This window comes from Polypterus senegalus, chromosome 13, assembly GCF_016835505.1.
Source record: "Polypterus senegalus isolate Bchr_013 chromosome 13, ASM1683550v1, whole genome shotgun sequence".
Classification (NCBI taxonomy): domain Eukaryota; kingdom Metazoa; phylum Chordata; class Cladistia; order Polypteriformes; family Polypteridae; genus Polypterus; species Polypterus senegalus.
In genome coordinates, this window is record NC_053166.1 from 19,499,453 (window position 1) to 19,527,042 (window position 27,590).

A 27,590-nucleotide genomic window follows, 5' to 3' on the forward strand; every position below is an offset into this window, starting at 1 on the left:
AGAATTCTACACACAACACCCCATAATGACAACATCAAAAAGGTTTACTTGAGATTTTTGCAAATTTATTAAAAATAAAAAAAACTGAGAAAGCACATGTACAGAAGTATTCACAGTCTTTGCCATGAAGCTCCAAATTGCACTCAGGTGCATCCTGTTTCCCCTGATCATCCTTGAGATGTTTCTGCAGCTTCATTGGAGTCCGCCTGTGGTAAATACAGGTGATGTGACATGATTTGGAAAGGCACACACCTGTCTATTAAAGGTCCCACAGTTGACCAGTTCATGTCAGAGCACAAACCAAGCATGAAGTCAAAGGAATTGTCTGTAGACCTCCGAGACAGGATTGTCTCGAGGCACAAATCTGGGGAAGGTTACAGAAAAATATCTGCTGCTTTGAAGGTCCCAGTGAGCACAGTGACCTCCATCATCTGTAAGTGGAAGAAGTTCGAAACCACCAGGACTCTTCCTAGAGCTGGCCGGCCATCTAAACTGAGCGATCGGGGGAGAAGGGCCTTAGTCAGGGAGGTGACCAAGAACCCGATGGTCACTCTGTCAGAGCTCCAGAGGTCCTCTGTGGAGAGAGGAGAACCTTCCAGATGGACAACCATCTCTGCAGCAATCCACCAATCAGGCCTGTATGGTAGAGTGGCCAGACAGAAGCCACTCCTTAGTAAAAGGCACATGGCAGCCCACCTGGAGTTTGCCAAAAGGCACCTGAAGGACTCTCAGACCATGAGAAACAAAATTCTCTGTTCTGATGAGACAAAGATTGAACTCTTTGGTGTGAATCCCAGGCGTCACGTTTGGAGGAAACCAGGCACCACTCATCACCAGGCCAATACCATCCCTACATTGAAGCATGGTGGTGGCCGCATCATGCTGTGGGGATGTTTTTCAGCGACAGAAACTGGGAGACTAGTCAGGATAAAGGGAAAGATGACTGCAGCAATGTACAGAGACATCCTGGATGAAAACCTGCTCCAGAGCGCTCTTGACCTCAGACTGGGGCGACGGTTCATCTTTCAGCAGGACAACGACCCTAAGCACACAGCCAAGATATCAAAGGAGTGGCTTCAGGACAACTCTGTGAATGTCCTTGAGTGGCCCAGCCAGAGCCCAGACTTGAATCTGATTGAACATCTCTGGAGAGATCTTAACATGGCTGTGCACCGACGCTTCCCATCCAACCTGATGGAGCTTGAGAGGTGCTGCAAAGAGGAATGGGCAAAACTGGCAAAGGATAGGTGTGCCAAGCTTGTGGCATCAGATTCAAAAAGACTTGAGGCTGGAATTGCTGCCAAAGGTGCATTGACAAAGTATTGAGCAAAGGCTGTGAATACTTATGTACATGTGAGTTCTCAGTTTTTTTATTTTTAATAAATTAGCAAAAACCTCAAGTAAACTTTTTTTCACGTTGTCATTATGGGGTGTTGTGTGTAGAATTCTGAGGAAAAAAATGAGTTTAATACATTTTGGAATAAGGCTGTAACATAACAAAATGTGGAAAAAGTGACGCGCTGTGAATACTTTCCGGATGTACTGTAGATAAATGATTTAGATAGGAATATAAATAACAAGCTGGTTAAGTTTGCAGATGATATCAAGATAGTTGGATTAGCAGATAATTTGGAATCCGTTATATCATCACAGAAGGACTTGGATAGCAGACAGGCTTGGGCAGATTTGTGGCAAATGGAATATAATGTCAGTAAATGTAAAGAATTACGCATAGGAAGTAAAAATGTCAGGTTTGAATACACAATGGGCGGCCGGAAAATTGAGAGTACACCTTATGAGAAGGATTTAGGAGTCGTAGTGGACTCTAAGCTATTGACTGCCAGATAGTTTTCAGAAGCCATTAAGAAGGGTGACAGAATGTCAGGTTATATAGCGCCTTGATGTGTGGAGTACAAGTCACAGGAGGTTCTGCTCAACCTTTATAACACACTGGTGAGGCCTCATCTGGAGTCCTGTATGCAGTTTTGCTCTCCAGGCTACAAAAAGGACATAACAGCGCTAGAGAAGGTCCAAAGATGAGCGACTAGGCTGATTCCAGGGCTACAGGGGATGATTTATGAGGAAAGATTAAAAGAGCTGAGCCTTTACAGTTTAAGCAAAAGAAGGTTAAGAGGTGACATGACTGAAGTGTTTAAAATTATGAAAGGAATTAGGGCAGTGGATCGAGACGGTGACATTAAAATGAGTTCATCAAGAACACGGGGACACAGTTGGAAACTTGTCAAGGATAAATTTCGCACAAACATTAGGAAGTTTTTCTTTACACAAAGAACGATAGACACTTGGAATAAATGACCAAGTAGTGTGGTAGACAGCAGGACTTTAGGGACTTTCAAAACTCAACTTGATGTTTTCTTGGAAGAAATAAGTGGACAGAACTGGCGAGCTTTGCTGGGCTGAATGGCCTGTTCTCGTCTAGAGTGTTCTAATGTTCTAACTTGATAAGATCAGGAATTAAAGAATCGCATGCACAGTTGAAGTTGGGGAAACCTCTAAGAAAATACAGGAAAGAAGGTGAAAGTGGTATAGGCATGTCAGAAGAAGAGGGATAAACAATGTGTGGAGAAGAATTGTGGATATGGAGGTGTTAGGATGGAGGAGAAGAGGATGACCAAAGAAAGAGTGGATGAACTGTGTGAAGGGGGATCAAAGGTGTCAGGCAAAGAAGTGTACAACAGATGAGAATGGAGGATGCTGGTCTAATATTGTGATCTCCCTATGAAAGAAGATACAAGCAGAAACATCCTGAACTAAGAGACCGAGACTGGATTTTATTGTATTTTACAGCATATGCTGCATGTACCATATCCCATTGTGCACCCTTTACCAAAAATTTTTATTGAATATAAATTTAAGTCTTAAAACAAACATTCATAGTACTTTGATCGTGCAAGATAAGTGTTAGCAGTTGGGTTAGGGAGCCAAATAAGGTGCTAACTGCTGTGTTATGTATGTTGGTAAAAGAGCATAGAAACGTTTACAGAAAGACAAGCCATTCAATCCAAGAAAGATCTTTATCTAACTTGAACTTGAACTGTGATATCTAAACTGTGTATTTCTAGGAATAGGTTACTTAACCTTCCTGTGTCCAGTTCACAAACAAATATGCAATTAATTATGTTATAGTCCTTACTTGTGAAGTGCATTAGGATGGAGTTCACCATAGAAAGATAAAATATAAATTTGAAGATCTTGTTCTTTTTTACTGTGGACATCTCTCAGACAGACGGTAAGATACTATAACATGTTCATATTTACTATATACACAGTAGAAGACAGAATGCAAATTTTGGTTCAGAAATACATCGGGGTGGCACAGTGGCACAGTGGGTAGCGCTGCTGCCTCGCAGTTAGGAGTTCACTTCCTGGGTCCTCCCTGTGTGGAGTCTGCATGTTCTCCCCGTGTCTGCGTGGGTTTCCTCCCACAGTTCAAAGATATGCAGGTTAGGTGCATTGGCGATCCTAAATTGTCCCCAGTGGGTGTGTGTGCTCTGTGGTGGGTTGGTACCCTGCCCAGGGTTTGCTTCTTGCCTTGCGCCCTGTGTTGGCTGGGATTGGCTCCAGCAGACCCCCGTGATCCTGTAGTTAGGATATAGCGAGTTGGATAATGGATGGATGGATGAAATACATGAATGCAAATAGTTTTCACAAAATAACCATTTGGTTGGCCTCAGTACTTCACACCCCCTGCTATTCTTCTGAGGGATGACAAAATGTGTAGAGAACGTTCACCTTCACTGCCAAAGTATAGGTCATGCCTTTTCATGGTTCAACAAGAGGAGTGTAGCGGGTTTTCATCACAGCAAGTAAAAAAAGCACAACTGTGAAGTTCTTTGAGCTCTGCTGGACAAGCCATAACATAAAGTCAATAATTCAGTGTGTAAAAATAAAGTCACTCCGCATATTGCTGTGCTGACACTGACTATTACTGGACACCCATCAAATTAAATCAATAATTCAGAATGTTAAAATAAAGTAGATGCAGTAATTGCAGTGCTGACAAAGTTCATCCATAGGAGGTAAAAGTCAATAAAGGCATCAAAGATAAAAGCGTCACAGATTCTACCGGCAATCAAAGTTTCAAAGGCGCCTGCTCCCACCAGACATTTCAAATGAACGCAACTTTAAGTAAATTATCTGTCTGTGCTTCTCAAACTCAGCCCTAAGGACCCCATGTGGCTGCAGGTTTTTGATTCAAATAACTTCTGTTTTTAATTGGACTCTTAGCCTAAGTAAGCAAGCTGTCATTTTCTAGTTTTTGGGGTCAATCTAGAAATTACAAACCTAAGTTTGGCCAATTTGTATTAGAATATACCAAGCATTCACGTATGTTATATTTTTTTAACCCTGCACAGACAATTTAATCCTTCCTTCTGTCACGCAGGTTCTGTGGAACTACAGGGGGTCCTCAGGTTACAACACAGTTCCGTTCCTACAACTCGAAGTAACTCGGATTTTGGTGTAAGTCGAAACACACCCTAGCCTAAGTCACTTACCTGTCCTAACACATTTGCAAAATCATAATCTAGAACATAAAAACACAACTAAGCCACAGAAAAAGAAAAAAGGACACAAATATACTGTACTGTACACTGTACTGTAGTCACAGAAAAAATGAGTATAAAAAAAAAATTCCTTACTTTTATCCCTTCTGCTTTTATTACAATGTCTAATTTCAATTCCATCATGATGGCTTTCCTCTTCTTCGAAGTACTACCATCTGAAGATTTTCATTTAGGAGCCATGATTAGGGCCAAAAAGTCGGCAAACAAAGCCACACAAACAGAAAACACTTCCTCCTCGCGCAACGAAACTCGTTCGCCAACTCCCTCAATCATATGCTGCGTTACTGCGTATTCTTCCACTGCGTGCAACCAAACTAGTTCGCCCGCGTAGTCTGTAAGTACGATGCTAATGGCATAAGCCAAAACACTCATGTGTCAATTTTTTTTCATTTTTTATGGGAGTTGGTGTTGTAAACTCGAAACGTTATATGTCGAGATGTTGTAACCCGAGGACCCTCTGTATTAGCACCAGAACTGTGAGATTTAAGAACATTTCCAATCTGCAGGTAATGCAGCTGCTCAACTATCATATATGATAAACTGTAATCATCAACAACTTATTCAAACAAATTAAATGACACAACTTCTATGATTGTTGTGTATGTAATGTTATGGGTAATGTTATTTACTCTGATTTATTACTAAAATTAGACTAGGGGGCTTTGCCCCCTGCTCGCTTCGCTCGCCAACCCCCGTGCCTGTGCTATGCGCTAGGCTCTTTGTGGGGATGCGGTTGTATAATTTAAACAGATTTTTACTTTCATGGGAATTGTTACATAAGCATAATAGAACTATTTTACATTACAGCAAGTAAATAACCATGTAAAAAAAGAGTAAAGCGTAATCATTTGAAAGTAAATTATGTTTCATGTTGCGTTAGAGTTATTCGTACAATACGATTTCGTTCTGTTTGGCTTTGAAATTAACATGCAAATACATTTAAAACTAACACTTTTACTGTAAAGCTTCAGTACAAACTATTTTTTTAACTAAATTTTTGTCGATATCGTACTGAACTTTGATTCTATGTTTGGGCTTTTATCGTGACAACGCAACGTATAACTGCCTGTGAGTGAATTTCGTTTATTTCTCTCTATTAAATAAAATGACTTTTTTGGACATTAGTCTCTGTGATTTGTTAATTGTCTTTGCAAAAGCTATTCTAATGGGAAACTGTTAACGCCTTAATACGAATGGCATATCAAGATCTCCTTTGGTGTCTAATGTTATCCCCTGAAGATGTACTACATTACCTTTCTTGGATACATCATTCTTTCTACAGTAATTCATGTGGGAGAAGACGGACTGTGTTAACGATTGTAGATATTCTTTGGGATATTGTAAGTTGATGTTTTCATTTTCCGCACGATCACTAACAACTGTTTCAGCGTAGTCTATTGATACGCATTTAACCAATCTGCCGTGTAACCAATCGACATTTTTGCTGTTAATTCGTTTGACTTCATCGTTTCTCACTGCTAGGATCGCGCATGTACTCAATTTTCTGTTGATAACCGTTCGTGATAAAATTCTTCAATAAGATTTGAACATAATATGACTCCTTTAATTGGGAAAGTTCAAATTTATAAGAGCTGAGAGAACAGAAAATGTGTCTGTCAAAAGCATTCACACGAATGAGAGGTGAGATTACTGTGTGTGTGGTTAAAAAGGATTGAGAGGAGGGCGGGACTTGACAAAAATCTGACGGCCAAGGTCTCAACTCACAGGACTTGAAAAAAATCCTCCAACAAGTTTTGTCTTGTCTTCCAAAAAGTCTCATCTCGTCGCAGGATTATTTTATAATAATAGAGAGATTTAAGTTTGAGCTTTTTCTCTTCCTGATGTTTTATGTTGATTATTGTGTCCATAAGGGTTAGGGTTAGGGTTATTTTGCAGTACATTGTATATGTGACAATAAAAAAAGACCTTGACATTTTCTATGTCAAAATTACTTTTGCACAATCGCATTATATATTAATTTGTTACAGTAAGTTCTGTTCCAAAATTAAGAATATTTTATACACCTTGGTGAATGTCAGCAGATTTTACACCCTCGACCCAAAGAAATCTCACTACAGTATAGCGGAATTGGTGCCATCCTGCTGCACAGCGTCCATGTTCATTTGACCTTGGCTTCTACTAGACCAGTGGTTCTCAATCTGTGGGGCGAGCCCCCCTAAGGGAGTGCGAAGTAACAAAAAGGGGGGCACGAAGATGTGAAAAAAAGAAAACAAGAATCGAAAATATGAAAAACACATCTATTGAAACCAAAACAAATGAACTTAAACTACATTCTGATACTAGAAAAATAAATATAGAGTTAGATAAATGTCGATAAAAGTTAAGTAGGTACTGTATAATAAAATATGCATCTATGATATATCATTAATTAAAAAAGAACAAATTGGTATTAGTGGGCTCCTTTCAAAAAAACCTTAGGGGGGTGTAATTAAAACTCGGGTCGCAAATATGTAAAGGTTGAGAAACGCAGTGCTAGCCTAAGAGCAGAGCGCTGCACTCTGCATGTTCGAACAACCTATAAGACACTACAAATATGTATTGTGTAAGCGTCTATCCATTGAAGTTTAACGCGTTCATTTTTAAATTGCCTTTACTTTTTGATTTAGCCACGTACTGTATGTTTTTTTGCTTGTGATAAGCACCGTATAAAGTAAAGACGCATTGTGGTTTCACCTTTTTAACCCCCACACTGCACATTCCCCCCACCTCACACGTGTTCACTGCTGGCTCCCCCTTCCTCAGTCTTTTTGCCACTGGTTTGGGGATCATTCGGTAAAGCAGGTCATCTGTCTTTTTCATCTCATAGTCTAACATCTTCATGCTCTCCTCCAGTTTGCTTGACTTTTTTTGCTCCTAAATTGGAAAAAGCATAAGAGTAGAACTTATTAGACTGTGAAAGAATGCCATTCTGCATTTCCATGTACTGGTAACACAAGGACTGTTTAAGAAGCAGTTATCAGAATCTGCAAATCCTTACAGGAATGAAACAGTAAGTCAAGTAGGACCTCAAGGCACCACGTTTTTAAACTCCGTAATTGTTCTAAAGTGTGCTTAAGAAAGCATTACAGGCAAACACTGGGACTGAAGTATGGCGCAACCTAATTCAATGATCTACAGTAAAAGGTGGCAGTAGCTGCCTCACAGTTTCACAGCAATGGGTTCTGGATTGAGATCGATTTTTGGACACATTTTCTCCAAAGTTATGCATACGGAGTTCACCGGTGACTCCAGTCCAGGGGTCTCCAACTCCAGTCCTGGAGGGCTACTGTGGCTGCAGGTTTTCATTCTAACCCTTTTCTTAATTAGTGAGCAGATGTTGCTGTTAATTAACTCTTTGCCTTAATTTTAATTGATGCACAACTTAAGACTCGGCCCCCCTAATTGTTTATTTTTTCCTTAATTAGCAACCCAAATAATTTTAAGACACAAAATGTACCAACGCATAAACAACAGCCTGCGTCCATCACACAATAACTGAAAATAAAGAAAGGTGAAGGGCTCAGTAATGTTGATGGGCTCAGGTCAACAAAACATTTTAACGGAGCTCTTAGAAAGAGAAAATCAACCATTTTGGAAATGTCTGCTAATGCACCACGAGAGCAGCAACAAGCCATGGAATTAAGAGCGAGTTTAATTAACGATAAAAATCGGCACCTCATTAAGCAGCTGGTTGGAGTGAAATTGGTTGGAGTTTGATGCCCTGACTGAGTTGGTCTTCTGTTGGTTCGCTCACTTCACATTTAATTTCTGTTTGGGTGCCATTTAAGGAAAGAAATCTATTTTTGGACACATTTTTCTCCAAAGTTGTGCATACGGAGTTCACCGGTGAGTCCAGTCCAGGGGTCTCCAACTCCAGTCCTGCAGAGCTACTGTGGCTGCAGTTTTTCATTCTAACCCTTTTCCTAATTAGTGGTCAGATTTTGCGGCTAATTAACTCTTTGCCTTAATTTTAATTGATGCACAACTTAAGACTCAGGCCACTTAATTATTTCTTTTTTCCTTAATTAGCAACCAAACAATATTAAGACACAAAATGTACCAACACATAAACAACAACTTGCGTCCATCACACAGTAACTGAAAATAAAGAAAGGTGAAGGCCTCAGTAATGTTGATCTGCTCAGGTCCACAAAACATTCTGACAGCGCTCTTAAAAAATAAATTCAACAGTTTTGGAAATGTCTGCCTTGGCAGAATGAGCACCATGGAATTAAATAACGGGTTTAATTAGTAACGAGAATTGGCTTCAAATTAAGAAACTGAATGAACTGAAGTTGGTTGGAGTTTGGGGCCCCAACTTAGTTGGTCATCTGTTGGCTCACTTCACATCAGATTTATGTTTAGGTGCCATTTAAGGAAAAAAGAATCAATTCAGTGGTCAGGGTCTCAAGAAAAGTCAATTAAAATAAAGGAAAATAGTTAATTAGCAGCAAAAACTGGTCACTAATTAAGAAAAGAGTTAGAATGAAATCTTGCAGCCACAGTAGCTCTCCAGGACTGGAGTTCGAGACCCCCTGGTATAGTCAGTCATTTCCAACCCGCTATATCCTAACACAGGGCCACAGGAGCCAATCCCAGCCAGCACAGGGCACAAGGCAGGAAACAAACCCCAGGCAGGGCGCCAGCCCACCGCAGGGTGCACACGCATACACCAAGGACAATTTAGAATCGCCAATGCACATAACCTGCATGTCTTTGGACTGTGGGAGGAAACCCACGCAGACACGGGGAGAACATGCAAACTCCACACAGGACGCACCCAGGACTCCTTATTGCGAGGCAGCAGCGCTACCCACTGTGCCACTGTGCCGCCCCTGGTGACTCTGGATTAGCCAAAAAAGAAAGTATGTGTGTACAAGTGTGCCTGCTAACACAACTCTATCTCTCTTCCAGAAGTCCTTGTTTTCTTACAGTATTTTGATTCAATCAGAATGGGCTCTGGCTGCTTTGATCATAAACTGTTTTAAAAAAATTCAGCAATGATAGACCAACAAGGAATTTGTTAAATGGTGCGACTCAGACCACCTACACCTGAACACCAGCAAAACCAAGGAGCTGGTGGTAGGTTTTAGGAGGCCCAGGCCCCTCATGGACCCCGTGATCATCAGAGGTGACTGTGCAGAGGGTGCAGACCTGTAAATACCTGGGAGTGCAGCTGGATGATAAATTGGACTGGACTGCCAATACTGATGCTCTATGTAAGAGAAGACAGAGCCGACTATACTTCATTAGAAGGCTGGCGTCCTTCAACATCTGCAATGAGATGCTTCAGATGTTCTATCAGACGGTTGTGGTGAGTGCCCTCTTCTACACGGTGGTGTGCTGGGGAGGCAGCATAAAGAAGAGGGACGCCTCACGCCTGAACAAACTGGTGAGGAAGGCAGGATCTACTGTAGTCCTGGAGCTGGACAGTTTGACATCCATGGCAGAGTGACGGGCGCTGAGCAGGCTCCTGTCAATCATGGAAAATCCACTGCATCCACTGAACAGGATCATCTCCAGACAGAGGAGCAGCTTCAGTGACAGACTGAGGAGATCGTTCCTCCGCCACACTATGAGACTCTTCAATTCCACCCAGGGGGGTAAACGTTAACATAAAAAGTTACTGTCTATTATACCTGCATTTTTATTACTCTTTAATTTAATATTGTTTATTATCAGTATGCTGCTGCTAGAGTATGTGAATTTCACCTTGGAATTAATAAAGTATCTATCCATCTATCTATCTATCTATCTATCTATCTATCTATTATATATAGTGCCTTTCCTATCTATCCATCTATCTATCTATCTATCTATCCATCTATCTATCTATTTATTATATAGTGCCTTTCCTATCTATCTATTATATAGTGCCTTTCATATCTATCTATCTATCTATCTATCTATTATATAGTGCCTTTCATATCTATCTATCTATCTATCTATTATATAGTGCCTTTCATATCTATCTATCTATCTTGATTGATTAAGTAATGAAAAAAAAGAAATTAAATTAATAAAAGTACTGAGCTCCTTCACAGTAATGGCACACAGAGCCACAGGAAGGCAACATAATCCATGAGAAGCACAAGCCAACTACAGAATCTGAGAGACATTTGGAAAAAATGAAATCTCAATTATCAACTAAAGCAGTAGCACAGTTTCTCTCTCATTTACAGACATCCTGCTCACAAACTACCAGGTAAAATCTATAGAATCTATCAATCCATTCATTCTTTTCTTGAAGCCGCTTAAAAGACTTTGGGGCACAGGAACAAATGTTGTCCAGATCAACCCTGGACAGTGCGCCATTCCAACAAATGGCATACTCAAACACAGTGTGGCCAATACCAGGAGTATATAAACAAGAATTGGCCGAAGCACCACCACTTGTAGGTAATCTTATCTCTGAGGCCCACGAAGAAGTTGCGTCCAGAGCTGTAACTTTTCAAAATCACATGGCTCTCGATATGGTCTAGGAAGTCCGGGTTGTGGTTTGGGTGGGGCGGCATTTGTAATGTGGTAGGACGAAAGTGTTGCCCCCTTCATTCCAGATCCATCTCATAACATCTCTGACCTCGCCTATAAAATGTTTAATGCAGCTCATCCAGTTTTAATCCTTTATTGGAGATGAGGACTAAATACTGACTGGTTTACTGATCTCCTTTGTTTTTAACCAAGAGGCTTGCTAACAGCTTGTTTGTTGTTTTAATAGCTATTGTGAGTAATTCTCATTATTTTTATGTTACCGTATTTTTAAATGTGTTACACAAGCTTTCTTGCGCTCTGTTAGTAATGTCATGGTGACTACTTCTGCTTCTCCTTCTGATTTTGATGATGTTGCTTTATCACTAGAACTTCCTTATGCTAAAAAAGACTAACCTGAATATGCTGCTGGGATGATAATTGTTGTTGCTCTATTGAACAACAAGGGAGGAAACGTAAAAATTTTGCTGTGATCAAGGCTGTTATTCAAGCTTTGATATGTGAACTAGTCTTGTCCGGCTCTCAGTTCAGCACTGGACATAATATGGTTAAAGCTGAGAAATTCTGGCACTAAGTTAAAGGAACATTAGATAGATAGATAGATAGATAGATAGATAGATAGATAGATAGATAGATAGATAGATAAATAGATAGATAGATGGATAGATAGGAAAGGCACTATATAATAGATAGATAGATAGATAGATAGGAAAGTCACTATATAATAGATAGATAGATAGATATTTAGATAGATAGATAGATAGATAGATAGATAGATAGATAGATAGATAGATAGATAGATAGATAGATAGATAGGAAAGGCACTATATAATAGATAGATAGATAGATAGATAGATAGATAGATAGATAGATAGATAGATAAAGGCACTATATAATAGATAGGCACTAGATAGATAGATAGATAGATAGATAGATAGATAGATAGATAGATAGATAGATAGATAGATAGATAGATAGATAGATAGATAGATAGATAGATAAACAGATTACAGCATCAGGGCCCATTTATCAGTAACTTTACAAAGGTGGTGGATGTTAATCAGATCAGTAAGGCTGATCTCTCAGGTCACCAAAACATCTTGACGGTGTTCTTAGAAAAAACAGAAAAATCAACAGTTTTGGAAATGTCTGCTGTGGCAGAATGAGAGCAGCAACAAGCCATGGAATTAAACAACGAGTTTAATTAACAGCAAGAATCAGCTTCTCATTAAGAAGTAGAATTAAGAAGAATTGGTTGGAGTTTGAAATCCCAGTCTAGCTGGTCATCTGTTGGCTCGTTTCACATCTCATTTCTGTTTGGCTGTCATTTAATGAAGAAATGAATGAATACTGAGGACTGACTTCTTAAAAACAAGGCTATTAAAATGAAGAGTAAAGAAGTTAATTAGCAGTGAATTAGGAGAAGGGTGAGAATGAAAACCTGCAGCCACTGCAGCCCTCCAGGCCTGGAGTTTGACACCCCTGTAAGAGGACAGATGGGCAGAGACTGGACGGAGTTGTTACCCAGACTGGACACCATAAATGAAGGACGGCAGGAGTGGAGACACAACCCTGCCAGAATGCACTCTAATACTCGTCCCGTCTGGGATCGGTCCATAATGAATGGACTGGCTGAATGTGGATTCAAGGAACGGTTCATACCCCCAAATAGAAGGTGACGGCGTTCCTCGAGGCTGATCCCAATCAGGATTCCTGCAGGGTTGCATGGGAGTTGGAGGGCAGAAAAACAGCACTGTCATGGTGCTTGGGTACCGCCAAAAGGCGCTGTTGAGGGAGGACAATACTGGTTTCCACATGACCCGGAAGTGCACCCGACAGGCAATTCAGTGAAACTGGATGAAGTCCCCAGGTTTTGCTTGAAAAAGATGCCCTGCCGCCTCACGTTGGGGAGCCAGAGTCAGAAGGCAGTGGGTGACACTCTTGAAGGCAGGAAGGAGGAAGACCTTGAGTGAATTGTGTATTGCTTATTGATTTTTTTTTACTGTGATTATTGGAAGGGTTGCTTTAGATCAGGCATGGTGGTGCAGTGGTAATGCTGCTGCCTCGCAGTTAGGAGTCCCGGCTTCGCTTCCTGGGTCCTCCCTGCGTGGAGTCTGCATGTTCTCCCCGTGTCTGTGTGGGTTTCCTCCCTCAGTCCAAAGACATGCAGGTTAGGTGGATTGTGATCCTAAATTGTCCCCTAGGGTGTGTTTGTGTGTGTCCTGCGGTGGACTGGCACCCTGCCCAGGATTGGTTCCTGCCTTGTGCCCTGTGTTGGCTGGGATTGGCTCCAGCAGACCCCTGTGACCCTGTAGTTAGTATATAGCAGGTTGGAAAATGGATGGATGGATGGATGCTTTAGATCAGGGGTCCTCAGTCACCACGACCCTGGAGGGCCGCAGTGGCTGCAGGTTTTTGCTCCAACCCATTTGCTTAATAAGAAGCCCTTATTGCTCAAGTGACACTTCTGCTTCACTTTAGTTGTCTCGCTCGTTAAGATTTTAAACCCTTATTGCTTATTTTAGTCTTAATCAGCTGTATTCTTGGTTTAATTACTCCTATTTAGCAATAAGATGCAAATGACAAAATAAACCAGCAGTTCTCCATTTAGCTTGTTACCATTTACACCTCTGTGTGTATTTGTCATGCACTATTGGGTTTAATGAAATACTTGGAAGGAAAGTGAAGAGAAAAAAGTGAAGCACTGAGAATAACTCAGTTTGTTTTAGACTTCATATCATTTGGATGATATCCTTTAGAAAGGAAAAAAAAAATCTAGGATATGAGAATGACTTGACATGGCAGCGTTAAAGCACTAGCAAGCCATGAAATTAAATTTTTGCCAAGAATTGCTTTCTAATTAAGTAACCGGGTTAGAACAAAAACCTGCAGCCACTGTGATAAATAAATATCTTTTATTGAAATCCAGAATGCTCTACTGTGTCTGTAGTTTGTGTCTCGGTGGCACCCCCTTGTGGTTACACTGTGTATTTAAGCAATGTCATCAACAGCTGCAACTCAGTCATTGCCTTCTCTGTGCTACATTGCTCCTTACATGTGCCATCCTGGGAACAGCTCTGTGATTTTATCTTTGACAATCCATTAGCCTCAGCTAAAGAACACCACTAACATCAGGTAAATTTGTTATATCGACACATTTAATAAGAATACAAATAATAATACAAGAGGAGATAAATACAGAACACGGGTAACAGTCAAAGAATACATAAGCAGCACTGCGACAAGCTGCTAAATCCATCACAGCTGGGTGGCCAGTTACCAGCAAGGATGGCCAGGCATAGAGCATGCGTTTTATGTGCCATATAAGTAATACGAATATGTCACAGACAAGATTGAACTTAATTTATTATCAATAAAGCACATAAGCTTTTTTCTCAAATTTTGAAAACATTTATTACACATTTGGGGTTTCGTATGCAGTTCTGGTCAGTATGTTATAAGAAGGTAACAGATGCATGAAAGCGTGTACGCCACATATTTATAAAGTTAAAAGGGCATCAGCAGATATAAATAAGAGTTGACCATAGGACATACTGCAAAGTGTGTCATTCCAGCAAATGTGGAATATACGTTATGAGAGAAATGAAAGTCACACTTAGAGATACAGGTTGAGACAAAATAAAGAAATATTCCTTTATGTACATAGAAGTCAGATTTTCAAGAGAAATACAGTGGGTACGGAAAGCATTCCGACCCCCTTCAATTTTTCACTCTTTGTTATATTGCAGCCATTTGCTAAAATCATTTAAATTAATTTTTTCCTCATTAATGTACGTACAGCACCCCATATTGACAGACGAAAAAAAGAATTTTTGGAATTGTTGCAGATTTATTAAAAAAGAAAAACTGAAATATCACATGGTCCTAAGTATTCAGACCCTTTGCTCAGTATTTGGTAGAAGCCCCCTTTTGAGCTCATACAGCCATGAGTCTTCTTGGGAAAGATGCAACAAGTTTTTCACACCTGGATTTGGGGATCCTCTGCCATTCCTCCTTGCAGATCCTCTCCAGTTCTCTCAGGTTGGATGGTAAACGTTGGTGGACAGCCATTTTTAGGTCTCTCCAGAGATGCTCATTGGGGTGTAAGTCAGGGCTCTGGCTGGGCCATTCAAGAACAGTCACAGAGTTGTTGTGAAGCCACTCCTTTGTTATTTTAGCTGTGTGCTTAGGGTCATTGTCTTGTTGGAAGATAAACCAACAGTCTGAGGTCCTTAGCACTCTGGAGAAGGTTTTTGTCCAGGATATCCCTGTACTTGGCCGCATTCATCTTTCCCTCGATTGCAACCAGTCGTCCTGTCCCTGCAGCTGAAAAACACCCCCACAGCATGATGCTGCCACCGCCATGCTTCACTGTGGGAACTGCATTGGACAAGTGATGAGCAGTGCCTGGTTGTCTCCACACATACCGCTTAGAATTAAGGCCAAAAAGTTCTATCTTGGTCTCATCAGACCAGAGAATCTTATTTCTCACCATCTCATAGTCCTTCAGGTGTCTTTTAGCAAACTCCATGTGTCTTGCCTCTCCTCAGTGTGTGGAGACAACCAGGCACTGCTCATCACTTGTCCAATACAGTCCCCACAGTGCAGCATGGTGGTGGTAGCATCATGCTGTGGGGGTGTTTTTCAGCTGCAGGGACAGGACGGCTGGTTGCAATCGAAGGAAAGATGAATACGGCCAAGTACAGGGATATCCTGGACAAAAACCTTCTCCAGAGTGCTAAGGACCTCAGACTGGGCCGGAGGTTTATCTTCCAACAAGACAATGACCCTAAGCACACAGCTAAAATAACAAAGGAGTGGCTTCACAACAACTCTGTGACTGTTCTTGAATGGCCCAGCCAGAGCCCTGACTTAAACCCAATTGAGCATCTCTGAGAGACCTAAAAATGGCTGTCCACCAACGTTTACCATCCAACCTGAGAGAACTGGAGAGGATCTGCAAGGAGGAATGGCAGAGGATCCCCAAATCCAGGTGTGAAAAACTTGTTGCATCTTTCCCAAGAAGACTCATGGCTGTATGAGCTCAAAAGGCTGCTTCTACCAAATACTGAGCAAAGGGTCTGAATACTTAGGACCATGTGATATTTCAGTTTTTCTTTTTTAATAAATCTGCAACAACTTAAAAAATTCTTTTTTTCGTCTGTCAATATGGGGTGCTGTACGTACATTAATGAGGAAAAAATTAATTTAAATGATTTTAGCAAATGGCTGCAATATAACAAAGAGTGAAAAATTGAAGGGGGTCTGAATACTTTCCGTACCCACTGTATCTCATTTCTACTAGATGATGAGAAAAACAAAAAAAATATGACAGAGTGAATAGTATCCTCTTGGTTCTTGTTAAACTGCTGAACTCCTGTCAGTGTAGAAGTTCATATCTTCTCATCAAATAGACTTTTCTTAGCAGCATATTAAACATTTAGAAAAAATGTCTTTGTCTGTACCTGAATCAAAGCTCGCTTCAGCTCTTCAGACTGTTGAGTCCCAGCCAGCACTAAATCCCGACTCGAGTCGTGCATACTAAGGTCATTAATGTACAGGCCAGTTTTAAACATGGCACTGAGGCTTTCCATCCTGTCCAGTGAAAACAGATAATAGACTTTATATATACTTCTAATGACATCATTTTAAACATCCTTCCATCATCCAACCTGCTATATTCTAACTGCAGGGTCACGACAGCGGGCTAATCACCAGCCAACACAGGGAGCAAGGCAGGAAACAAACCCCGGGCAGGGCGCCAGCCCTTCGCAGGGCCCACACACACACACACTAGGGACAATTTAGGATCGCCAGTTCACCTAAACCTGCATGTCTTTGAACTGTGGGAGGAAACCCACGCAGATATGGGAGGAACATGCAGACTCCACGCAGGGAGGACCCGGGAAGCGAACCAGCAGCAGCTCTACCCACTGCAACACCGTGCCACCCCATTTTAAACATTTCACATAAAATAAATCTATCAGTTTGTTATTTTGAGCATCACTTGCCCTCACAGCATATCAGTGAGTCTCATTTTAACACACACTTACAAAAATCTAAAATACCATTCTTAAACTCATCCAATTCAGAGTCACGGAGGATGGTGCCAATCACTGCAAAATTAGTCAAAAGGCATGAAAAACCTCGATGCACGATTCTAGTCCATTAAAGGGCCCAATCACACAAAAACACACACACACACCTAAAGAGTTCAATTAGTTTGACAATCAACTTAACTTTAGGGACATAAAAAGAAATCCAGAGAACTCAAGAAAAACACAAGAAGAAATAAGAACATGAAAACTCCACACAGATAGCAAATTATATTATACGAGCTACATGACCTGTCAAAGACAGGTAACAGAATAAATCTGAAAATATTTGATATCTCTTGTCCTACATGGGCCTTCAGCGTTCAGTGTAAAGTTAATACATACTATAAGCACTTAAACTTTAAATCACAACCTAAACTGATTGATTGAATCACAAAAATACAATAAATAAAAAAAAACTAAATTCACGGACAGGAATCAATCACACTGAAGCCCATTGTGTTATCAGGGGTGGGCCAAGTCACTCCTGGAGGGCCGCAGTGGCTGCAGGTTTTTGCTCCAACCCAGTTGCTTAATTTAAAGAAAATCCTTGTCAGTTATTCAATTTAACAGCTTGTTAGTGCTTTAACTCTGCCATCTCAGGTCATTCTCATATCCTAGATTTTATTTTCCTTTCTAAGGATATCATCCAAATGATTTGAAGTCTAAAACAGACGAGTAATTCTCAGTCTTTCACTTTTTTCTCTTGACTTTCCTTCCAAGTATTTAATTTAGATAGATAGATAGATAGATAGATAGATAGATAGATAGATAGATAGATAGATAGATAGATAGATAGATTAGTATAGTTGACAAGATAGATAGATAGACAGAGAGATACTTTATTAATCCCAAGGGGAAATTCACAGTAACCAAATAGTGCGCGATAAACACACCCAGGTGTAAATGGAGAACTGCTGGTTTCTTTTGTCATTTTCATCTGACTGCTAATAAGGGGTAATTAAACACCAAGAATATGGCTGTTTAAGACTAAAATAAGTAATAAGGGTTCAAAACCTTAACGAGTGAGACAACTAAAGTGAAGCAGAAGTGTCACTAGAGCAGCAAGCGCTTCTTATTAAGCAATTGGGTTGGAACATAAACCTGCAGCCACTGTGGTCCTCCAGGACTGGCATTGCCCACCTTCATGTTAGATTACAGGAGGTGTTCTTTAATACGTATAAACATTATCATTCACAACCTTTCAAATGATAAAAAGAACATCTGAAAGCAACAGATTAGGCAGGTAGGATAAGGAAGTAAAGGTTTAATCCACACATTTTACTGGTTACTCTGAGACTCTGAAGTCACTTAACCTGCTGGGCTTCAGTCATAATGACAATACATGTGAACAGTTGCCTACTGTATCTCTACAGTACTTGTAAAGTGCCTTGGCATGGTGTTTGATATAGAAACAAAGCAGCATCAAATAAAGGATGGCAGTTTGCTCTGGCATGAAGAAAGGACTCCGTCTGTATGCTTTTAAAACTATGATCTTTTTTCCTCAACATAGACCTGAATATATTTGAACAAGCTTCATGCTTTCACTTCACTTCACTTCACTAATTATATATGCAGAAAATGTTACAAATAATGACATACCCAATATAATGGTATGATTGTTATTCACAGTTACTGACATACATTCTCAGACCTGATTGGTCCATTTCAAGATCACATGGTGTCTGATCCTATTCTGGCTGCACTGGGAGCAAGGAAGGAAAAACCCTGAATTGACAATTATACATGAATGAAATCATTTAAAATCACCTCTTCACTGTAAAGTATGAGTTGCAGTTTATCCATAGATGTAACTTTCATTTACAAAAGCAGAAGGAGTACATGTATGTATACTCGTGGATAAGTCTAGACTGTGTGAATTTGCAGGGTGCCATATTTTGGGGCACTCTTGAAGTGTTTGGCAGTGGAATATACATTTTCAGTGGAACATAATTAGCAAGAAATATTTCATGTATAAGAAATCCACATGTAAAACAAATTTACTTTTATCATTTTAATAGCCTAGCAATTATTTTAAATTGCTGAATATGAGGAAAAGCCTTAACACATAATGACAGAGTTAATGTACAAATTACTGGTTAAAGTTAAAAATAAAAAACACACACACACAGAGCATTAAAAATATGATTTTACACACTCAATGCTGGGGTTCCAAAATTAAAAGCACTGTGGAACAAATTAGATGTCTAAGCCACAAAACAAAGAAGTACTGATGGCTGCATTTTCTGACTTAGTAGACTGGGAAAGAAACCATACTGTATATTAAATAATGAATAAGTGTATATGTAACTGAAAACTGGTATTTTGTGTTTGTACTGTTTTTACTATTCTGTTCTTAATTACTGTTACTTTCCTTGCCATCTCTTTTACTTAATTGGAATGCATCTAAAGATAAAACTTCTTTCTAATAAATACTCCTTTCTGTGAGATCTTTAGCACATCAATTCAGAACAAGAAAAAAGATGTGAAATATTAAGTGAATAAAGAAGCAGAAGAAAGTTCTTCCATTTGTAATTCTTACACGGGGGTCCCTAAGAAAATAATGGATTCCCATTCAGGCATGTATCTCATCTGTCCTTTCAGCTTCAGGCAGCGGCTCCCGTCTCCCCAGTTCTCCATTGTGTTTGAGCTGTTTCCATCTGTGACGCCAAACAAGAAATGAATTTTAAATTGACAGGCAGAAGGTACATTCATTAAAATTCAATTATTTTGACTTTTGTCAGCTTGTTGTGGAGCCTAAAAACCTAGGCACCTTTGTCACAGCAAGACTTTGTTCCTTTTTAGTTTAAATTACAGTAAGAGAAATTAAACAAGATTTTTCTCCTTTAAGCCACGTTCCTCTGCATTAGTTATGTTAGTCCATCCATTTCTTAAACCTGCTTATTTAGATCACATAGAAGTTGGAGTCTATCCCAAAAAGCACAATCCTAGGCAGGTCACCAGCCCATCACTGGGTGAACACACACACACACACACACACACACACACACACACACACACACACACACACACACACACACACACACATACACACACACACACACACACACACACACACACACACACACACACACACACACGCACACACACACACACACACACCACGGGTCAATTTAGCATCGTCAATCCACCCAACCTGCATGTTTTTGGACTGATGGAAGTACCTGGAAGAAACCAGTGCTGCCACAGGAAGAACATGCAAACCACATGCAGGGAGCACTTGGGATTTGAACCCTGGTCTCCTTATTGCTAGACAGCATTAGGTACTCCAGTCCTCCTTAATATAAAATAGTCCATATTAGTTCCACTCATTAATCAATTAATTTATTTTATTGGAAATAGGAGCACGCCTTAAGAGTCAAGGAAACAAGCCATTTTCTGGCATGATCATAACATTTTGCACTATCATTGAAAGTAATAGAGTGTCACTGAATTGGACAGTGAACTGATGGAAGGCCAGGGGAACATGCAGTTTCCACACTGAAAGCATTCTAGGGAGCAGTCTAAAGCTCCACAGTGCCACAAGATAATTCAAATATAAGAAAATAAATAACTGTAAGATTAAAAATAGTTCTACAGAAATACCTTTGTAATCATCGCCAATAATTGATTGAAATGCCATGAGTTCTACATCCACGTCAGCAGATCTAGTTGCATTCTCATAGTCAGAATCTGTATGAAACATACATAGAAAATTAAAAACCATTAAAAGTTTGGGAATGCCAAAATCGGACGTTTTATGCTTATATATCAAAATAAACCTTAAATTACATGCAAAAAGTTTATTCATTCATCCACCGCGCTATATCCTAACTACAGGGTCATGGGGGTCTGTTGGAGCCAATCCCAGCCAACACAGGGTGCAAGGCAGGAAATAAACTCCGGGCAGGGTGCCAGCCCACCGCAGGGCACACACAAAGAACAATTTAGGATCGCCAATGCACCTGACCTGCATGTCTCTGGACTGTGGGAGGAAACCCACGCAGACACGGGGAGAACATGCAAACATCATGCAGGGTGGACCCGGGGAGCGAACCCAGGTGTTCTTACTGCGAGCCAGCAGCTCTACCCACCGTGCCACCTTTATTAATTTATTAATTTTCTAAATCCAACTATTCAAATGCAGGTTTGTAGGAGACCAATGTACATTCTGGCAGCATTGGACATCTTAAGTGCAAGACCATCACAGAGAAGTATTCTTGCACACTCGCTGATACTGAGTTGATGAATCAAGCAGGCATCTCATTGGTATATGGGAGGACACGGGAATACCCAGAGATAAATCCACACAAACCAAGGAAGAACTGCACAAGAGCAGTGCCTAGGGCAGGATTTTAAGCCAGGGCTTCAGAACTGGAAAGCCCTGCTAACCATTCCATCACTGTCCCTTCATCTCACGTATCATGCAGAGCAAATGAAAATATTCATAATAATTTTAACAGTTAAATAGTAATTTACTTTACATATATCACTAATGCTGGAATAGAGAAGAAAAGTTAACAATAAATTCCACGCTGAGAAACAAAAAGTCAAATAGAAACAACCCGTCTATTAAGCCCTCCATGGATGGAGTAAGAAAAATTGAAAGGAAAGAGAGAGGGTGGAGGTAGAAGGGTAGAAAGAAACCCAGTGAAGACAAATTAAAGGCTGGGATGTCCAGAGCAGGAATCTGAACAAAACTGATATGGCAACACAGAGCTCTAATTAGAAACTAAGAGAGTTCAGAGTGCAAGAAAAAATGGGTCATAAAAATCCTAAAAAATTACAGCCCAGGGCTTTCAGTAAGCAAACACAAATTAGTTAAAGAAGGGCACTTTCAGAGTGCTTTTCCATAAGTAATCTATCTATCTATCTATCATGTAGTGCCTTTCATATCTATCTATCTATCTATCTATCTATCAATCAATCATGTAGTGCCTTTCATATCTATCTATCTATCTATCTATCTATCTATCTATCATGTAAGAAAAATGGGTCATAAAAATCCTAAAAAATTACAGCCCAGGGCTTTCAGTAAGCAAACACAAATTAGTTAAAGAAGGGCACTTTCAGAGTGCTTTTCCATAAGTAATCTATCTATCTATCTATCTGTAGTGCCTTTCATATCTATCTATCTATCTATCTATCTATCTATCTATCTATCTATCTATCATGTAGTGCCTTTCATATCTATCTATCTATCTATCTATCTATGTAGTGCCTTTCATATCTATCTATCTATCTATCTATCTATCTATCTATCTATCTATCTATCTATCTATCTTCATTATGAAAGCTCTTAGTAATAACAAAGCTGCTCCCCAGGCAAGAACCATGCTAAGAAATTAGAGTAGATCAATTGCTTTTCCAGTGATTTCCAGTCATAGCCTTCAATTACATAATCTTTGTGACTTGAAGGCAGTCGTCAGGCCACTGTAAAGACAGTCACGTAATGTGACGTGCTCAGCATCTCATTGCAGCGAGTACACGCCTCACTCAGATGAAATCAAATTGGTTTCATTTTGTCTTTAGTCATGTGAGGGGGCTCTGTGAGCGTTAGAGCTGACAAGCAATGAATGCTTATCAAGAAGTACAATACATATAATGCAGAGACGAGGAATAAGAAACACAGGGGCTAAGACCACATAAACAGAAGAGAAGCTCGCCTGTCTGATGTGTAATGTTTTAGGTGCCATGACAGAATGGAAAAAAAGAAAAAGGATAAACACAGTGGCTGAACTCCCTGTACCTGTTAACCCTGCATACAGCACTGGCTCCGTTATGCAGCATGTTACTGGCTGTCACAAAAAGGGGCAAGCATTTCTGTGATGAAAGGATTGGTACACAGTCATGTAAACTGACACGGTCCAGCGATGCCATCAGCAACTGTAATCAGCAAATCTGATGTTCCCCATGACTACAAGTTGTGTAATGTGACATCTGATATTAGACATTGTAGTCAGAATATGAGTTTAATATGTTACTGTGCTCTGTTCAAATATTTTAAATCTGCTTTTCTTTTCTTCTCACATGTACTGTACAGCTAACGCAAAGCCAGATTTAGCACACAGGGGCTCATCATTAAGAACTGCTAGGCAAGCATTTTAAGACAAGAAAGGGACAACTTCGAAATAGGCAACATGCACTATTTCTGTGTGTCAGAGTCAGCATGACACTGGATCTTCTTTTCCTTGTTTGGAATGGCATGATTTACCTAAATGGGGACCTGCACATGAAGAAAGAGTATAAAGCCTTGGAACATTGCCCGGCACACCTTTGAAGCCAATGAATGAATGGGAGATAACATCATCCGATCCTGAAAATCTTTCCAGCGCAGCGACAAAAATGGCAAACTGTATACATCGAGCTCCCACTTTGGTGAAAAGTCTTGTCATTGGCTTCCTCGTCTGTAATGCCACGTAAACCGTCATTAAAGGAAGCTAAGTTATTTCTTCTATGTGATTTCTTACCACCGTATCACTAAGTGAGGGATATCACCTTTTAATATTATATCTCTATAGTTTCGGGTTATGTAACATGCCGCAATTACAAGATAACTCCTGCTGAATAGAGACTTGGATCTGTGGTCACTCCTAAGAAGATTAACTACTACAGTAATCCCTCGCTATATCGCGCTTTGACTTTCGCGGCTTCATTCCATCGCGGATTTTAAATGTAAGCATTTCTAAATATATATCACAGATTTTTCGCTGGTTCGCGGATTTCTGCGGACAATGGGTCTTTCAATTTATGATACATGCTTCCTCAGTTTGTTTGCCCAGTTGATTTCATACAAGGGACGCTATTGGCAGATGGCTGAGAAGCTACCCAATCAGAGCACGTATTACGTATTAAATAAAACTCCTCAATGATATACCCGCGCAGTGCTTTGCACACTTAAAAGCTCTAACAGCACATATTGATTTTTCATTGTTTGCTTGTCTCTCTCTCACTCTCTCTGACATTCTCTGCTCCTGACGGAGGAGGTGTGAGCAGTGGGGCTGTTTGCTTAGAAGATACGGATGCTCCTCTAAAAAATGCTCAAAGACTACCTTCACATTGCTCCCTTCCTTGCTGCCGCTTTATCGCGGTGCTTCTCATACTTAAAAGCCCAACAGCACGTATTGATTTTTGATTGTTTTCTTTTCTCTCTCCTTCTGACATTCTCTGCTCCTGACGTGCACTCCTTTGAAGAGGAAGATATGTTTGCATTCTTTTAATTGTGAGAAAGAACTGCCACCTCTGTCTTGTCATGGAGCACAGTTTAAACTTTTCACTAAAGGGTATTATTTCATGTCTAGAGGGATCTAATAATGTTAAAAAACGTATTTAGAAGGTCGTAAACAGCTTTTCTATGCTCTAACTGCGAAAATATTAGATTTATAAATAAAGAATCCTACTTCGTGGAAATTCATTTATCGCGGTAGAGTTTGCAACGGATTAACCGCAATAAACGAGAGTTTACTGTATAACTGTGCGGAGAATATTTATAAACAGTGTGGGAGAGTTTAAAAGGGATTAAAATTTATAAAAATAACCATACAAACATATGGTTTCTAATTCGCTGATTTTCACCTATCGTGGGGGGTTCTGGAACGCAACCCCCGCGATCGAGGAGGGATTACTGTATCCCCAAATTTCTTTATTTATGCAATATGGCTGTGACATTATTCTCTTTCACAGGTTCATTAAGTGGGTTCAAAAATATTTTGGTAATAAAAATTACATGTTTGGTCTCCTTGCACATCAAACAAAGAAAGAAGTACCAAACTTTAGTGCAATTTATTTTTGCCACGACTAATCTGCATACAACTACAACACACAAAATATAAGTACAAATTACTCTGAAAAGATACAATCTCATAAATGCTCAAATTACCGACTTTCATTATTTACAATTTCCTGTAGTGTACTTATATGAAGGATATGAAATAACAATAATAAGAAGAAGAAGAGATAGAAGACAACAAATAAGAAGACAAAAAATACAAATAAATCTATATATATAATTCACTAAGGGCACGCAAGACAGTGAGCGCAAGCAAGACAGAAAGCCATGCCCACCAAAGCCCGCCCGTCAACTCTAATTAAGAGCACGCAAGACAGAGAGCCACACCCGCCAACTCACAGAGCCCCGCCCACCAACTCTAAGACCATGGGATATGCACGACCGAGCCCCGTCCGCCATCTCTAATCCTACATCCACGTCCACTGTCGCTCTCAATCAAACAGCAATAATTAGCAAACAAACAAAGATAACTGGCAGTAACAGTGCAAAATTCACAATTGGTATGCCAGTTTGAAAAGATAAGTTTTGAGGGTAGTTTTAAAATGTATTATTGAATTGAGCTGACGTATATGAGAGAGAAGAGAATTCCCGAGTTGAGGAGCACCAGGAGAGACGCTCGAGCTCCCACAGCACAGAGTTTGATGTGCGGTACAGAAAGTCGAGCTGCAAATGAGGTTCTGAGTGAGTGAGAGGAGTGTCAGTCTGTAGGAGATCAGTGAGGTTGTGGAGAGCTTTAAATGTTCAGAGCGGTATTTAGTATTGTATTCTGTAGTTAACAGGGAGCCAGTGAAGCTGAGAGAAAAGAGGTGTAATATGTTCAGTGGATTTAGAACAGCAGGTTATTATCCTGGCAGCAGAATTTTGAATAAATTGTAAGCGATGGATACGTTTCTGTGGGATGACAGATAGAATACCATTACAGTAATCTATATCTGAGGTGACTCGGGCATTAACAAATAGTTTAGTACTGTGTTGCGTAAGAACAGGACGAAGTCTAGAAATGTTTTGGAGATGGAAGAAGGCAGTACGAGAAATGTTACTTATACAGGAGGAACTATTTAATAATTGCTTTTATTAGTGTATAAATGGATATAAATAATTGCATGTAAACGATTTGCCAAAATCTGTTATATGTAAACGATACTGTTTAAAACGTTATTGTTTTTTCATCCACGTCTACCTGTATTAGTTTAAATGGCACTTTTACCACTCGCAATAGGGCGGACGCGTTGACTTATCGTGTCGACTGGGCAACAGAGTGAATGCGGCATCTATCTATATATGTCTATGTTTTACGTAGCCTGCTACAGGAAGGTACTCTCTCGACCATTGGCATTAGTTTCGCTCCTTGCTATTTTCGTTATACTGCGACGTTGGTTTCCTAAGCCTTTGTTATATTGAATTCCTTTCTCACCGTTTTCCGTTCCTATTCTTACACCGCCGTATGCTACGGCGGCTTCGGCTAGTAGATAATAATACAAGAATAAACTCTGTGTTTCACATACTTACAATTGTAAATTCACACCTGTATTTTGATTACACTTTATACAGGTTACTGAGTGAATACCAAAATTTTCAGAATATATGTTTTGTTGGGCCAGAAAAATGTTCATACAACATAATGTTTAACGGATTTAGTTTTAATAAAATGTAAATTTCAGTATAACAAATGAGTTTTCTCCCTGAAATGTCCACCAAAGATAATAATGTGATACATCAGCTAAAGCCCAAATTGGTCTTGGATTTCTCGACTGTTTCTCTGTCTTTTGCAAACCTCAACTCCACAATCCAAGTGTTATCTTTGACAGTAACCTCTCTTTTGAGAAACAAGTTCATTCTGTAGTCAACAGTTGCTTTTTCCAGCTTCATCTATTAGGTAAGATTGAGCCTTTTTTATCTTCTAGGGATCTTGAGAAAGCTACTCATGCTTTTATCTTTTCTCACCTTGATTACTGCAACTCGCTGTATTCTGGGATTAACAAATCTCTGATACGCAGGTTACAGTTGGTCCAGAATGCTGCTGCTCACTTTCTGGTTGGGGCAAGAAAGTCTGACTCTGTTTCTCCAATATTAGCTTCTTTACACTGGCTGCCTGTCAGGTTTCAAATTGCTTTAAAATCTTATTGCTAGTTTTTAAAAGGGCGGCACGGTGGCGCAGTGGTAGCGCTGCTGCCTCGCAGTTAGGTTCGCTTCTCGGGTCCTCCCTGCGTGGAGTTTGCATGTTCTCCCCGTGTCTGCGTGGGTTTCCTCCGGGTGCTCCGGTTTCCTCCCACAGTTCAAAGACATGCAGGTTAGGTGGATTGGTGATTCTAAATTGGCCCTAGTGTGTGCTTGGTGTGTTTGTGTGTGTCCTGTGGTGGGTTGGCACCCTGCCCAGGATTGGTTCCTGCCTTGTGCCCTGTGTTGGCTGGGATTGGCTCCAGCAGACCCCCTGTGACCCTGTATTCGGATTCAGCGGGTTAGAAAATGGATGGATGGATAGCTTTTAAATCTTTACATGGGCTCGCTCCTGCCTATTTATCTGAATTGTGTGCTTTACACCAGCCATCTAGAGTGCTTAGATCTTCTGGTCAGTTGTCTCTTGTTGTCCCTCATACCGAGTGTCAAACTAAGGGGGACAGACAGGACTTT

General features: G+C 40.2%; 1 protein-coding gene across 1 annotated transcript in view; it reads right to left on the reverse strand.

Moving 5' to 3' along the window:
- The window catches only part of LOC120542726 (soluble guanylate cyclase 88E-like), a 105,340-nt gene that overhangs the window by 29,137 nt on the left and 48,613 nt on the right, over positions 1-27,590 (reverse strand). Inside the window, exons 9-12 of the mRNA XM_039775364.1 lie at positions 20,777-20,863; positions 19,713-19,830; positions 16,541-16,670; positions 7,314-7,460 (exon numbers count right to left, since the gene is read on the reverse strand). Coding sequence (XP_039631298.1) covers positions 7,314-7,460; positions 16,541-16,670; positions 19,713-19,830; positions 20,777-20,863 — 482 coding nt within the window. The remainder of the gene's footprint in view (positions 1-7,313; positions 7,461-16,540; positions 16,671-19,712; positions 19,831-20,776; positions 20,864-27,590) is intronic.